The sequence below is a fragment of the Saimiri boliviensis genome, chromosome 11 (assembly GCF_048565385.1).
Source record: "Saimiri boliviensis isolate mSaiBol1 chromosome 11, mSaiBol1.pri, whole genome shotgun sequence".
Lineage (NCBI taxonomy): Eukaryota > Metazoa > Chordata > Mammalia > Primates > Cebidae > Saimiri > Saimiri boliviensis.
This window is the reverse complement of record NC_133459.1, coordinates 117,782,682-117,797,517: the sequence shown is the minus strand read 5'-3', so window position 1 is coordinate 117,797,517 and position 14,836 is coordinate 117,782,682. Positions and strand designations below refer to the sequence as shown.

The 14,836-nt window shown below is 38.7% G+C and overlaps 1 protein-coding gene across 3 annotated transcripts in view; it reads left to right on the top strand.

Moving 5' to 3' along the window:
* Positions 1–14,424, top strand: part of BRDT (bromodomain testis associated) — a 52,131-nt gene extending 37,707 nt beyond the window's left edge. For all 3 annotated transcript variants that reach the window (XM_010343862.1, XM_074381523.1, XM_074381525.1), the window contains 4 exons: positions 1,201–1,301; positions 3,825–4,030; positions 4,534–4,714; positions 14,209–14,424. In XM_010343862.1, the coding sequence (XP_010342164.1) occupies positions 1,201–1,301; positions 3,825–4,030; positions 4,534–4,714; positions 14,209–14,277 (557 nt within the window). In that variant the 3' untranslated portion in view covers positions 14,278–14,424. The remainder of the gene's footprint in view (positions 1–1,200; positions 1,302–3,824; positions 4,031–4,533; positions 4,715–14,208) is intronic.
* The last annotated feature ends 412 nt before the right edge of the window (positions 14,425–14,836 follow it).

Below are 14,836 nucleotides of genomic sequence, written 5' to 3'. Positions count from 1 at the left end.
TCATTAGTCTAAAGATAGGCCAATCTTTTAGGCATGGCTTGATCAGGGCTCACACTCTGTAGTTAATCTTCACCAATAATAATAATAAATGAAATATTTCCATGAAAAGAATTAACAAGATTGCATAGTTTGTTCTCCTCACCTCAGAGTCAGACTTATTGCATTTCTCATCTCTGTTTCCCTTGGAAGCTATTTTGAGTGTCTGATGTCTTAGTTCCCCTCTCTGTGTTTTGTCTGTCTCCAGCTGGCCACACAGGCAGCATCTTTCCCTTGGAAGCCCTACACTAGCTTAGGTCTGCTCTTCCTAAATGAGTTACTGATGGTGAAATACAATTACCATGATTGGCTTGGCCTAATCAAAACCTACCTCTAGGCTGGGCACGTAATACCTGAGGATAGATAGTATGTTTTAGTCATCCTTATGTTCCTAGTGCTTAGTACATAGTATGTGCTCAGTACGTGTTTAGTGATAACTGGGTTTTGTTAGCAATCCAAATTGCTTTAGATAACTTATGCTATGGTTTGAATGTTTGTCCTCTCCAAAACTCATGTTGAAATTTACAGGCCTGGCCAGGCATGGTGGCTCATGCTTGTAAGCCCAGCACTTTGGGAGGCCGAGGAGGGCAGATCACTGAAGGTCAGGAGTTCAAGACCAACCTGGCCAACATGATGAAACCCCATCTCTACTAAAAATATAAAAATTAGCCAGGCGCGGTGGTGGATGCCTGTCATTCCAGCTACTCTGGAGGCTGAGGCAGGAGAATTGCTTGAACTTTGGAGGTGGAGGTTGCAGTGAGCCAAGATCATACCACTACACTCCAGCCTGGGGTGTCAAAGCAAGACCCTGTCTCCAAAAAAAAAACCCACCTCTGGAGCTGAGATCAGTCTATAAAATGGAGAGCTGCAATAGCATGGGGATCAGATAACAGATTTTGGTGGTTGAGCCATGATGTCAGCTATATTTCATGCTGACCAGAACAAGCAAAAATAACAAAAAGAGAGCAAAGGTGGTAACTTTTGAATGAGAAATATTTTATAGTAGTTATTCCCTAACTAAGAATATTCCAAAGTTAAATGATGCATCAAAAATTAGTTTCTTTGTTTTCATAGCGTCTGACCTGGAAGGAAAATTAAAATCAAATTCTGGATAAGTAGGATGAAATATTTTAATTATACTATTCTAAAAATGTTTGCATCCAGGTGATTCAAGAGCTGTTCAGAATGGCATAACTGTGATGTGTCCATCTGGTGATAATGACACAACGATGTTAGAATCTGAACGTCAAGCTCCTGTGCAGAAGGTAAAAGTAATGTTATTTTTTCTAACAAATCTTGAAGGGATTTGAAATTGGGTTTAGAAGTGGTACAAGTGGTATTTAAAGCCCTGCCTTAAATATAGTATTGGATCTCTAAGCCCAATTTTTGCCTATGTAATTTTTAAAAAGTACTTGTGAGCAACACCCTTCCCCTACCCACCAACATTGGTCCTCTGTGTGTGTGTGTGTGTTTTTTTTTTTTTTTTTTTGAGACGGAGTTTCGCTCTTGTTACCAAGGCTGGAGTGCAATGGCGCGATCTCGGCTCACCGCAACCTCCGCCTCCTGGGTTCAGGCAATTCTCCTGTCTCAGCCTCCTGAGTAGCTGGGATTACAGGCACGCACCACCATGCCCAGCTAATTTTTTGTATTTTTGGTAGAGACGGGGTTTCACCATGTTGACCAGGATGGTCTAGATCTCTCGACCTCGTGATCTGCCCGCCTTGGCCTCCCAAAGTGCTGGGATTACAAGCTTGAGCCACCGTGCCCGGCCGTGGTTTTGTTTTTTTGTTTCATTTTGTATTTTTTGAGACAGAGTCTCACTCTGTCATCCAGGCTGGAGTACAGTGGCGTGATCTCAGCTCACTGCAACCTCTGCCTCCCAGTTTCAAGTAATTCTCATGCCTCAGCCTCCTGAGTATCTGGGATTATAAGAATGTGCCACCATGCCAGGCTAATTTTTTGTATTTTTAGTGGAGACAGAGTTTCGCCATGTTGGCCAGGTTGGTCTCGAATTCCTGATCTTAGGTGATCCACCTGCCTCAGCCTCTCAAAGTGTTGCGATTGTAGGCATGCGCCATGGTGCCTGGCCCTCCTGTTTGTGTTTAACTGAAAGTTCTATAATGTTGATATTGGTCAGTGATCCCAGTTTTAAAGCATGTCATAAAACCATCTTTTAGAATCTATTCTAGGAATATTTAGGAAATCCAAGGGATTACAGGCATGAGCCACCGCGCCCGGCACTTAATCTTCAAATTACACTTTGATATCATTCTTTCAACAGATATTCTAGATGTTTGGGATACATTAAGATACATGAGGTTCGCCAGGCGCGGTGGCTCACACCTGTAATCCCAGCACTTTGAGAGGCCAAGGTGGGTGGATCACGAGGTCGAGAGATCGAGACCATCCTGGTCAACATGGTGAAACCCCGTCTCTACTAAAAATACAAAAAAAATTAGCTGGGCATGGCACCGCGTGCCTGTAATCCCAGCTACTCAGGAGGCTGAGACAGGAGAATTGCCTGAGCCCAGGAGGCGGAGGTTGCGGTGAGCCGAGATCGCGCCATTGCACTCCAGCCTGGGTAACAAGAGCGAAACTCCATCTCAAAAATAAAAAATAAAAGGCCTATAAATACATCTAGTCATAAATTTTCTTTTGCCTTATATGGGACCTTAGACAGGTTTTCTCCTTATATTTCATGAAAATATATCAAAAGTTCAATCAAGCATAATTTTTAAGGAGATAATTATTGTTAAAAATTCAACTGAGGATTTTTTAGTATTGCTTAGTCCTCTTTCCTCATTACAGATGGACAGGTTAACTGTTAGAAAGGGTCATCTAGACTTACTTGTGCTTATCTAATATGAGCCTCTAGTCACATGTGGCTACTTGAGCCCTTGAAATGTAGCTAAAGGAACTAAGTTTTAATATTTGTCTTTTAATTAAAAATGGATGCAGTTCAGTTTTGGAAGACTTAGATGTGTTTGGAACAGCTTAACTATACATATCTACTTTTTCAACTGTGAATTTTATTAAATCTAATTACAGATCAATTGTTTCTAGTAGGAATTTAGCATTTGAATTGAAATGTGCTACAAATGTAAATAATTGGGATGACTTAGTATGAAAAAATGCCTTATGTCTTTTATAAGATACATGTTATAATATCTTATATGTTGAAATAATGCTTTGGGTATATTTGGTTAAATAAATATATTAAATTTACTTAAATTTTTAAAATATGGCTATTAGAAAACATTAAATTACATATATTTCTGGTGGGCAGCACTGATCTCAACCATGGTGTATCTTGTTTAAGAAGAGCAGTCACATCATTTAAGTTTTTTCTTCTTAACCACAAAAAGGAAAAATATATCCATGTCAGAGGGCTCTCAACAAACTTCCATGCCATTTTTAGGGTACGGTCTTACTTTGCCTCTTATTAATCCTTTGAGCACTTGCTTTATTTTCCCTATAGGATCATAAGTATCTTGATTACACAGAGGGATTTATTTATTTTTATGCTTTCTTTAAATTATGCAATTAATATATATGTCTTAAAATAATTGGCAAGTGTGCTACTTTACTTTGGCCCCAGATAAATAATTGAGTTTAGATGATCTAGATGATCTATTACATTTTTGAATTTTTTTTCTGACTTTGGTAACCTTAAACTTCAGTAGAAGTACACAAAGAATCATATCTATTACTGTATCAAAAAATATTTCCTTCCTTCCAAAATTTGGTTGACATCTATAGACATAGACTGAACCAAATATTTGTTTTAGGATATAAAGATTAAGAATGCAGATTCATGGAAAAGTTTAGGCAAACCAGTGAAACCATCAGGTGTACTGAAATCCTCAGATGAGCTCTTCAACCAATTTAGAAAAGCAGCCATAGAAAAGGAAGTAAAAGCTCGGACGCAGGAACTCATACGGAAACATCTGGAACAAAATACAAAGGAATCAAAAGTTTCTCAAGAAAATCAGAGGTCTGTAATTTACTGGATTAAAGGAGGCTTTGGGAGATATAGAATGTATTTTAAATATATTAAATTTCTTATTTGTTAAGTGACTATGATTCAACTATTTAGCAGAACACAGCAAATTGTAATTGCAAAAAGTACATTTTTATTGATATTTTTTCTAAGTGGTATCTCTTTTGAAGGCAGAAATAATCAAGGGATTAAGCTACTAATAAAGATACTAATATTACTAAATTATATAGTCATTACTTTACAGAAATGTCTTAAAGGTTTTCTAGTCTGTAAGAAGATAGTAGTTCATCTTGGTCACAGTTTTCTAAACCCATTTCTTTATTAATATAGATTAACTTATGTATAATTTGATGCATCAAAAATAAAGCTCAAAAATAATGTTATAACCTGAAAATGGTTGTCTAATATATGGCTTTACATTTGTCATTTAGTAATATATTTTTGTAATACTTATAAGGAACTTGAAACCTACTTTGAGGTATACTTTTTTCTTTAAGGGATCTTGGGAGTGGATTGACTGTAGAATCTTTTTCAAATAAAATACAAAACAAGTGCTATGGAGAAGAGCAGAAAGAACATCAGCAGTCATTGGAAGCTCAAGATAAATCCAAACTCTGGCTTCTCAAAGACCGTAATTTAGCAAGGGAGAAAGAACAAGAGCGGAGGAGGAGAGAAGCAGTAAGTGAATTTTAGTTTACTAAATCTAATTTAACAAGGGAAAGATTTAACAGAGCACTGTCTTTTGTGTGTTCAAGGATGCATTTGGGGTAATTTTTCAGTGATGGAATTTTATTAAATTCTAAATTTACCTCTTTAGTGACTATCAGGTTCTAAAATTAGAGGTTAAAATAAAAAATGTCATAGTCAAAGGAGGCAAGCACAATGCAATGAGTATCAATCCTGGAAGTACTATACTACCTGAGTACTTTAGTACAACTAAAATGATGGTTCTGGAGGCAAGAGGATCTTTTGAGCCCAGGAATTAGAGGCTGGAGGGAGCCATTATGATCATGCCACTGCTCTCCAGTGTGGGTGACAGAGCAACATGGTGCTCTTAAAAAAAAAAGATGGTCTGCCAATTTACTAGACTCCTAGACATTGGCAATTGTCTAACTCCCTAAAGTGGGAATAATAATACCTATTGTGAAGGTGAAATGAATAAGCATGTATTAAGAACATAGGAAAATACAGTAGGTGAAGTGATTTATCACCTACTATTATTACTCTTTAAAAATCTGTAAACCACCTACAAATTGCGGCCAGAAAATAGGCCATCTGTTCCAGGTAAGCATTTCTTCAGTTGACTGCTATATTAAGAAGCTGACTTTCATTTAGAAGTCCTAATATGCAGAAGATAATATTTTAAAAGCTAAAATTGATTCCTTCTTTTTTTAATTCATGGATTATTTCATAAGTGTTTAGTTTCCAGATATTTGCGAATTTTCCGATTCTAGTGATTTCTTTTTCTTTTTCTTTTCCTTTTTCTTTTTCTTTTTCTTTTTCTTTTTTTTTTTTTTTTTTTTTGAGACGGAGTTTTGCTCTTGTTACCCAGGCTGGAGTGCAATGGCGCGATCTCGGCTCACCGCAACCTCCACCCCCTGGGTTCAGGCAATTCTCCTGTCTCAGCCTCCTGAGTAGCTGGGATTACAGGCACGAGCCACCATGCCCAGCTAATTTTTTTGTATTTTTAGTAGAGACGGGGTTTCACCATGTTGACCAGGATGGTCTTGATCTCTTGACCTCGTGATCCACCCGCCTCGGCCTCCCAAAGTGCTGGGATTACAGGCTTGAGCCACCTCGCCCGGCCTCTTTTTTTTTTTTTTAAGACAGAGTCTTGCTCTGTCTCACGGACTGGAGTGCAGTGGCATGATCTCGGCTCACTGCAACCTCCACCTCCCAGGTACAAGCGATTCTCCTGCCTCAGCCTCCCTAGCAGCTGGAATTACAGGCACCCGCCACTACACTAAGCTAATTTTTTGCATTCTTAGTAGAGAAGGGGTTTCACCATGTTGACCCAGCTGGTCTCAAACTCCTGACCTTGTGATTCGCCTGGCTCAACCTCCCAAAGTGCTGGGATTACAGGCATAAACCACTGCACCAGGCTTGATTGTAGTGATTTCTTTTTTTTTTTTTTTTTTTTTTTTGAGGAGGAGTTTCGCTCTTGTTACCCAGGCTGGAATACAATGGCGCGATCTCGGCTCACCGCAACCTCCGCCTCCTGGGTTCAGGCAATTCTCCTGCCTCAGCCTCCTGAGTAGCTGGGATTACAGGCACGCACTACCATGCCCAGCTAATTTTTTGTATTTTTGGTAGAGACGGGGTTTCACCAGGATGGTCTCGATCTCTTGACCTTGTGATCCGCCCGCCTCGGCCTCCCAAAGTGCTGGGATTACAGGCTTGAGCCACCGCGCCCAGCGATTGTAGTGATTTCTGTTTGTGATTCCTAGTTTAATTCCATTATGATCATACACATATCTGATTTGAATTCTTTGAAATTTATTGAGACTTATTTTATGGCCTGTTTTATGGTCTACTTTGGTAAATATTCTGTGTGCACATGAGGAATGTGTATTTTATTACTGTTAGATAGAGTGTTAGTCAGGCCAAGTTGATTTATCTTCTTTTTCATAATGAAACGATCTTTAATTCTGGTGATAATTACTGTGAAAATTACACTGAGATAGGCACTTCACTTTTTTATGACTAGTGTTGGCATAGTAAAATTCTTTCTATCATTTTACTTTTACCTTATCTTGTGTTTATTATTTAAAGTGAATTTCTTATAGGCAACATGTAATGATAGGTTGTTTTTGTTTTTGTTTTGAGATGAGTTTCACTCTTGTTGCCCAAGCTGGAGTGTAATGGCCCGATCTTGGCTCACTGCAACCTCTACCTCCCGGGGTTCAAGTGATTCTCCTGCCTCAGTCTTCCAAATAGCTGGGATTACAGGCGCGCACCACCATGCCCAGCTAATTTTTTGTATTTTTAATAGAAATGGGCTTTCATCATGTTAGCCAGGCTGGTCTCGAACTCCTGACCTCAGGTGATCAGCCCGCCTTGGCCTCCCAAAGTGCTGGGATTACAGGCATGAGCCACCACTCTCGGCCTGTTTTTTATTTTTATTTTTTGAGACAGAGTCTCACTCTGTCACCCAGGCTGGAATACAGTGGTGCAATCTTGGCTCATTGCAACCTCCACCTCCCGGGGTCAAGCGATGCTCCTGCCTCAGCCTCCCGAGTAGCTGGGATTGCAGCCACCCACCACCACACCTGGCTAATTTTTGTATTTTTAGTAGAGCAAAGGTTTCGCCATGTTGGCCAGGCTAGTGTTGAACTCCTGACCTAAATTATCCACCCACCTCGGCCTCCCAAAGTACTAGGATTATAGGTGTGAGCCACCACACCTGGCCCATTTCTTTGTTTAGATCTAGATATCCAAATAGTGTAATTTTCATTTTGCATAAAGGACGTTCTTTGAACACTTCTTGTAGTGTAGATCTGCTGGCAGTTATTTCCACTTTTGTGCATCTGAAAATGCCTTTATTTGGCCTTTTTTCCCATTCATAGGCTTTATTTTTTAGAGCAGTTACATTTGTAGCAAAACTGAGCTGAAAATACAGAGTTCCTGTGTGCCATATCCCTCTATATAAATGCCCTCTCCCACCATCAGAGTCAACACAGCCTTAGTTTAATCAAGCAAAGTCTGTAGTTCACATTAGGATTCACTCTTTGTGTTGTACTTTTTATGGATTTTGACAAATTTATAATGATATACATCAGTCATTATAGCTTCATACAGAATAGTTTTCCTGCCCTAAAAGTTTCCTGTGGTCCACCTCCTATTCATCCTTCCTTACAACCCTGGCAACCACTGATCTTTTTACTGTCTCCATAGGTTTATCTTGTCCAGAATGTCATGTCATTGGAACCATGCACTGTGCAGCCTTTTCAGATTGTTGCCTTTGACTTAGCAATGTGCATGTAAGGTTCTTCTCCATTTCCTTGGCTTGATAGCTCAAGCATTTTTTAAATAATTATTTTAATTGACAGACAAATCATATATGTTTATGGTATACATTGATGTTTTGTGGAATGGCTACATCAAACTCACCTCACCTTTTGTGGTGAAAACACTTAAAATCTATTCTTAGTAATTTTTTAGTATGTAATACATTGTTTTTAATTAGTCTCCATGTTGTACATTCAATCTCTTGGGACTCCTGTCTAACTGAAATTTTGTATGCTTTGAATAATATTTCCTATCTCTACCCCAACCCCTCTCCATACGCTAATAAATTACCATTTCGTTCTCTGCTTCTATGGATTCAACTTAAGATTCCACATATAAGTGAGATCACGTGGTGTTTATCTTTCTGTGGCTGGCTTATTTCACTTAACATAATGTCCTCTGGGTTCATCCATGTTTTTGAAAATGATAGAATTTTCTTTTAAAAGACTGAATATTATTCCATTACATATATCACATTTTTCTGTATTCAGCCACACATGGACATTTAGGTTAATTCCATATCTTGGCTATCATGATAAGTAATTTCTTTTTAGCACAGAACAGTATTTCATTATATGAATATACCACAGTTTGGTTATTACTTACCTATTGAAGGATATCTTGGTTGCCTCCAACTTGTAACAATTAAGAATAAAACTGCCATAAACATTTATGTGCAGGTTTTTCAATTTGTCACTTTTTTTTTTTTGACAGAGTCTCACTCTGTTGCCCAGGTGGGAGTGCAGTGGCATGATCATGGCTCACTGAAGCCTTGACCTCCCAAGGTTGAGATCCTCCCATCCCAACCCCACAGCAGCTGGGACCTCAGGCATGTACCACCACACCCCTTGAATTTTTTATTTCTTTTTTTTTTTTTTTGGAGAGAGAAAGTCTTACTGTGTTGCCCAGGGTGGTTTTGAACTCCTGAGCTCAAGCAATTTGCCTGCCTCTGCCTCCCAGGGTGCTAGAATTACAGGTGTGAGCCCCTGCACCTGGCCCTGCCTTCAATTTTGAAAGATGCTTTTGCTGAATTTAGAACTCTAGAATGTTAGTGTTTTTTATTTTAGTACTTTAAAGGTGCTTGCGCACAGTCTCATTGATTCCATTGTTTCCATTGAGAAGTCCATTATCATTATCTTTGGTCTTTCTTTGTATAGTATGTTTCTCTCTACTTGGCTTTAACATGTGTATTGATCACTGGGTATCAGCAATTGTTTTCTTCATGTTTCTTGTGATTTGTTGAGCTTATTTGAGATGTTTATTTATAGTTTTCATCAAGCTTAGAAACATTTTGGCGATTATAATATCCCCCCTCACTTCCTTGTAAGGACTCCAATTATTTATATATTAGACCACTTAAAATTTAAAGTTGTCCCACAGCTCACTAATGCTATGTATTTATTTATTTATTTAGAGACTGAATCTCACTCTGTCCACCAGGCTGGAGTGTAGTGGCATGATCTTGGCTCACTGCAACCTCCACCTCCTCTCAGGTTCAAGTGATCTCATGCCTCAGCCTCCTGAGTAGCTAGAATAAAGGCACATGCCACCATGTCCAGCTAATCTTGTCTTTGTTTTTTGTTTTTAGTAGAGGCAGTGTTTCACCATGTTGGCCAGGCTAGTCTCAAACTCCTATCCTTAAGGAATATGCCTGCCTCTGCCTCCCAAAGTGCTGTGATTACAGGTGTGAGCCACCTGCACCTGGGCTGGTCTTTTAATTTTTTTTAATTATTTTTTTCCTTTTGAATTTATTTTTGATAAATTTGCCAGTCTTCTCTTCAGTGTCTAATCTTCTGTTAATCCCCAGGGTATTATTTTTCATCCCAGACATTATGGATGTGTGATTTGGGTTTATTAAAAGTGTGTGTGTAGGGCCGGGCGCGGTGGCTCAAGCCTGTAATCCCAGCACTTTGGGAGGCTGAGGCGGGTGGATCACAAGGTCGAGAGATCGAGACCATCTTGGTCAACATGGTGAAACCCCGTCTCTACTAAAAATACAAAAAATTAGCTGGGCATGGTGGCGCGTGCCTGTAATCCCAGCTACTCAGGAGGCTGAGGCAGGAGAATTGCCTGAACCCAGGAGGCGGAGGTTGCGGTGAGCCGATATCGCGCCATTGCACTCCAGCCTGGGTAACAAGAGCGAAACTCTGTCTCAAAAAAAAAAAAAAAAAAAAAGTGTGTGTGTGTGTGTGTGTGTGTGTGTGTGTGTGTGTGTGTGTTTTAATCTCTTAAATTTCTGAAAAAATGGAATACAGTTAAAATAACTGTTTTAATGTGCTTCTCTGCTAATTCCAATATTTATGTCAGTTCTGGGTCAGTTTCAACTGGTTGGTTAGTCTCTTTGTGAATAGCATTTTTCTGCTGCGTTGCATAAGTGACAATCATAAATACCAGATGTCATGAATGTTCCCTTGTTGGGTGCTAGACTTTTTTTTTTTTTTTTTCCAGCAATCTTGGTCCCATAGAGCTAGATATTTTTGTAATCCTGGGAAAGACATGTGAATTCATAGGATATGTAAGAACATTAGTTTGAGAAGAAAAGAATAATTGGCTTTAGCTATAGTATTGGTTAAAGTACAAATTAATTTTCTAGGTATAACAGAAGTTTTGTCAGCCACCCTTTCCATAATACTAAGGTAGAAACAAGTCACATTTAATTGTGCTGTAACATATGGTGAAATTTACTTTAGAACAGTATGATCTCAATGGAACTGTCTACAATAATACAACCATGCTTTATGTACACAAACAAACTAGTAAATAGCCACATAGGGCTGTTGAGCACAGGAAATGTAGCTAATGCAACTAAGGAACTGAATTTTAAACTTTAATTTTAATGAACTCAATGTTTAATAGAAACTTTTTGGTAATGTCTTTTGGAGGTTTTAAGGAACTCATTGTTAAATTTCATTAGTAGTTGTCCTAAAGTCTTTCTGTAGCAATGTAAAAATTTTTTCCTGTTGGCACTCACAGGGGCCTGACTTAAGTCACCCCCAAGTGATTTCACTGCCCCGCTAGTTGCCACCCAACAACACAACTAGGTAACCTAATAAATTTCCCAGTATTCTAAGCACTTTTCTGGAACATGACTAGACTAAGAACCTGCTGAAAGTTGACTAATGATGTCACATCTAGCAGCTTGATAACTGACAACCTGACCTTGGATCTATCTACTATCATTTTTGACAGCCCAGCCTCTTATCTTGCTCCCAGTCGAGAGAGCCATACTCTATAAAGCAATAATAACTTGCCACTTTTCAGAACTCCCAAAAGTTCACCTCATGCCAGTTCCCTTGACCAAATTTTTAATCTTAAATTTGAATAGTTGAAGAGTGTATTTAGGACCACAGAGAAGAATAGCCAGCTTATGGTGTCAGCTATAGGGAGCATTAGTTAGTATTTTTTTTTTTTTTTTTTTTTGAGACAGAGTTTCGCTCTTGTTACCCAGGCTGGAGTACAATGGCGCAATCTCGGCTCACCGCAACCTCCACCTCCTGGGTTCAGGCAATTCTCCTGCTTCAGCCTCCTGAGTAGCTGGGATTACAGGCACGTGCCACCATGCCAAGCTAATTTTTTGTATTTTTAGTAGAGACGGGGTTTCACCATGTTGACCAAGATGGTCTCGATCTCTTGACCTCGTGATCCACCCGCCTCGGCCTCCCAAAGTGCTGGGATTACAGGCTTGAGCCACCGCGCCCGGCCATTAGTTAGTATTAAAAGTCATGGTATTGGCCGTGTGCAGTGGCTCACAACTGTAATCCCAACACTTTGGGAGGTGGAGGCAGGCAGATCAGTGGAGGTTAAGGAGTTCAAGACCAGCCTGGCCAACATGGGGAAACCCCATCTCTACTAAAAATACAAAAATGAGCCAGCCATGGTGGTACACCGGTAATGCTAGCTACTTGGGAGGCTGAGGCAGAAGAATAATTTGAACCGAGAGGCAGAGAGTTACAGGGAGCCGAGATTATGCCACTGCACTCCAGCCTGGGTGACAGTGAGACTCCCATCTCAAAAAAAAACCATGGCATCTAAGGTTAATTGGTAAAGAAAATAACTAGTTCTCTGTTGATAGTTGTTCTACATGCACAGATTTTAGTCAAGATGTAAGAAAATCTAAAATAAGCTGATACAATCTTTAAATAAAAACAGGTTTCATTCCATATTCTACAATTTTGCAGTATGTCCAGATACTTAGAACAGTATCACACAGTACTTAAACTAGGACAATGTATCCAATGCCTATATTGGAGACTTAAAATAGAACTTTAAGGAACTATCTGGGGTAGGCATTTGGCATCCTACAAACTGGATGCTAAGAATGTAGTCTGGGGCCAGGTGTGGTGGCTCACAGTAATCCCAGCACTTTGAGAGGCCAAGGCGGGTGGATCACTTTAGGTCAGGAGTTTGAGACCAGCTTGGCCAACATAGTGAAACCCTGTCTCTACTAAAAATACAAAAATTAGCTGGGTTTGGTGGTGTGCACCTGTAGCCCCAGCTACTTGGGAGGCTGAAACATGAGAATCACCTGAACCTGTGAGGCAGAGTTTGCAGTGAGCTGAGGTCATGCCACTGTACTCCAGCTTGGGCAACAGAGTGAGACTCTGTCTCAAGAAACAAAAAAAGAACGTAGTGTGGGCCAGTTGCAGTAGCTCACACCTGTAATCCCAGCACTTTGGGAGGCCAAAGTGGGTAGATCTCTTGAGGTCAGGAGTTCGAGACCAGCCTGGCCAATGGAGCAAAACCATGTCTCTACTAAAAATGCAAACTTAGCTGGGCATGGTGGTGCGCATTTATAATCCCAGCTCCTCAGGAGGCTAAGGATGGAGACTCACTTGAACCCAGGAGGCGGAGGTTGCAGTGGGCCAAGACCATGCCACTGCACTCCAGCCGGGGTGACAGAAAGAGATTCTGTTTAAAAAAAAAAAAAAAAAAAGCCAAAAAGTAATGTAGTCTAGATTAAGATTTAAGAAGTATCCTTTTGTCTCTAAGGTAAATTTAAGGAAATTTTTATGGTTTAGACATAAAAGTTAAATATCCTTTCAGTAGGCAAATCATAATTCCAACTACTTTCCCACATAGCTAATGAGAATGCTAATTCCCATTCAAGAATCAACCAACTGATTGTAAATTGGTGCTTTTTTTACCTACCACTCTGATCTGTTGTTGTTATTGATTTATTTTTAAAAAATCAATTTTGTAGCTGGAGGCAGGTGGATCACAAGGTCAGGAGTTTGAGACCAGCCCTACCAACATGGAAAAACCCTGTCTCTACTAAATATACAAAAATTAGCTGGGCATGGTGGTACATGCCTGTAGTTCTAGCTACTCGGGAGGGTGAGGCAGGAGAATCACTTAAACCCAGGAGGCAGAGGTTGCTGTGAGTCGAGATGGCGCCATTGCACTCCAGCCTGGGTGACAAGAGCAAAACTCTGTCTCCTCCCCCAAAAAAAATCATTTTGTGAACTTTAATATTTGGTGTCAGATGTTAAAGAATATCTAACTATAAGGGCATTTAGAAAAGGCTTCAGAGTATAGTTGACATTTGTTTCCCTTGTCTTAATTAGCTTTTTCTCTACTTTGGCTTATTTTTTAAATAGCTTTTCAGTGATTAATATGGCATTTTGCTTGAATGTTACATATTTGATCTGATTTGATCTTCATAAATGCTTATACATAGAACAGACTTACTAGATTACACAGTAAATGGCAGATTCAAGGAAAGTGCATAGCTTTAACATTACATATTATAGTTGTCTCTCTCCTAATGAAGATATTGATTCATTCGGAAAGTAATTTTATGTGTCTGGCGTTATGTTTGTATTAGAAGTAAGACTGTGCCCTCAGAGTTTATGTTCTTATTCATACCCACTCTTGTCAACTTTGAACTGTCTCTTTAACTTGTAGAGGGGAGTCAAACTTATTCTTAGTGTTCTTGTAGGTTTTGTTTTTTATTTATCACATGAACAATATATTAATGAATCAGGTAGAATTTGGAGAGAAATAATTATGTACAAAGTTATTCAAATTGAGAAAAAAATAAATTATTATTGAATAAATTTCATTTTGTGTGATCTGTTCCCAAATGTGGCATAATCATTATTGCATAGTTATAATAAAAGCATACATTTTTAAAGTAATATGCAAATTTTCTGCTTTTTCAACAGATGGCGGGTACCATTGATATGACTCTTCAAAGCGACATTATGACAATGTTTGAAAACAACTTTGATTAAAACTCAGTTTTTAAATTAACCATCAACTTAAAATGAATGGTAAAAGATCAAAATGTATATGCTAAAATGACTGCTTTCAGATACCAAGATACCAATCTTATATTGTATTTTGATGGCTCTAAAATGATTAAACAGTTTTCACTTACATTTTTAATAGCTATATGCTTATTTTTTTAACGACATAATTCACAGGAAATTTAATAATTTTGGATCCCTAAAAATTGGATGAATTCCCAGATATTCATTCTTTCTATAAATAATTATGTATTATAGGCCTTGTTTTAAGCAATGAAAATTCAAAAGGGATAGTTCCTGCTTGTTTAAAAATGAAAAGTATGACTTTTCTTATTCAATAAGTGAAAAATAATGAAGAATATATGAAACTGTATAAAAAACATAGTTCTTGTTGAGTTTTTAACTTTTAAAACTAATATTTGTCTGCCTTCAAAAATATTTAGATTCTAATAAATAATACTTGGTTTCAGTGAATGTCAGATTTCATAAGATTCTCTGCTGGTTCTATATTAAATTATTATTTTTTTTTTTTGAGACGGAGTTT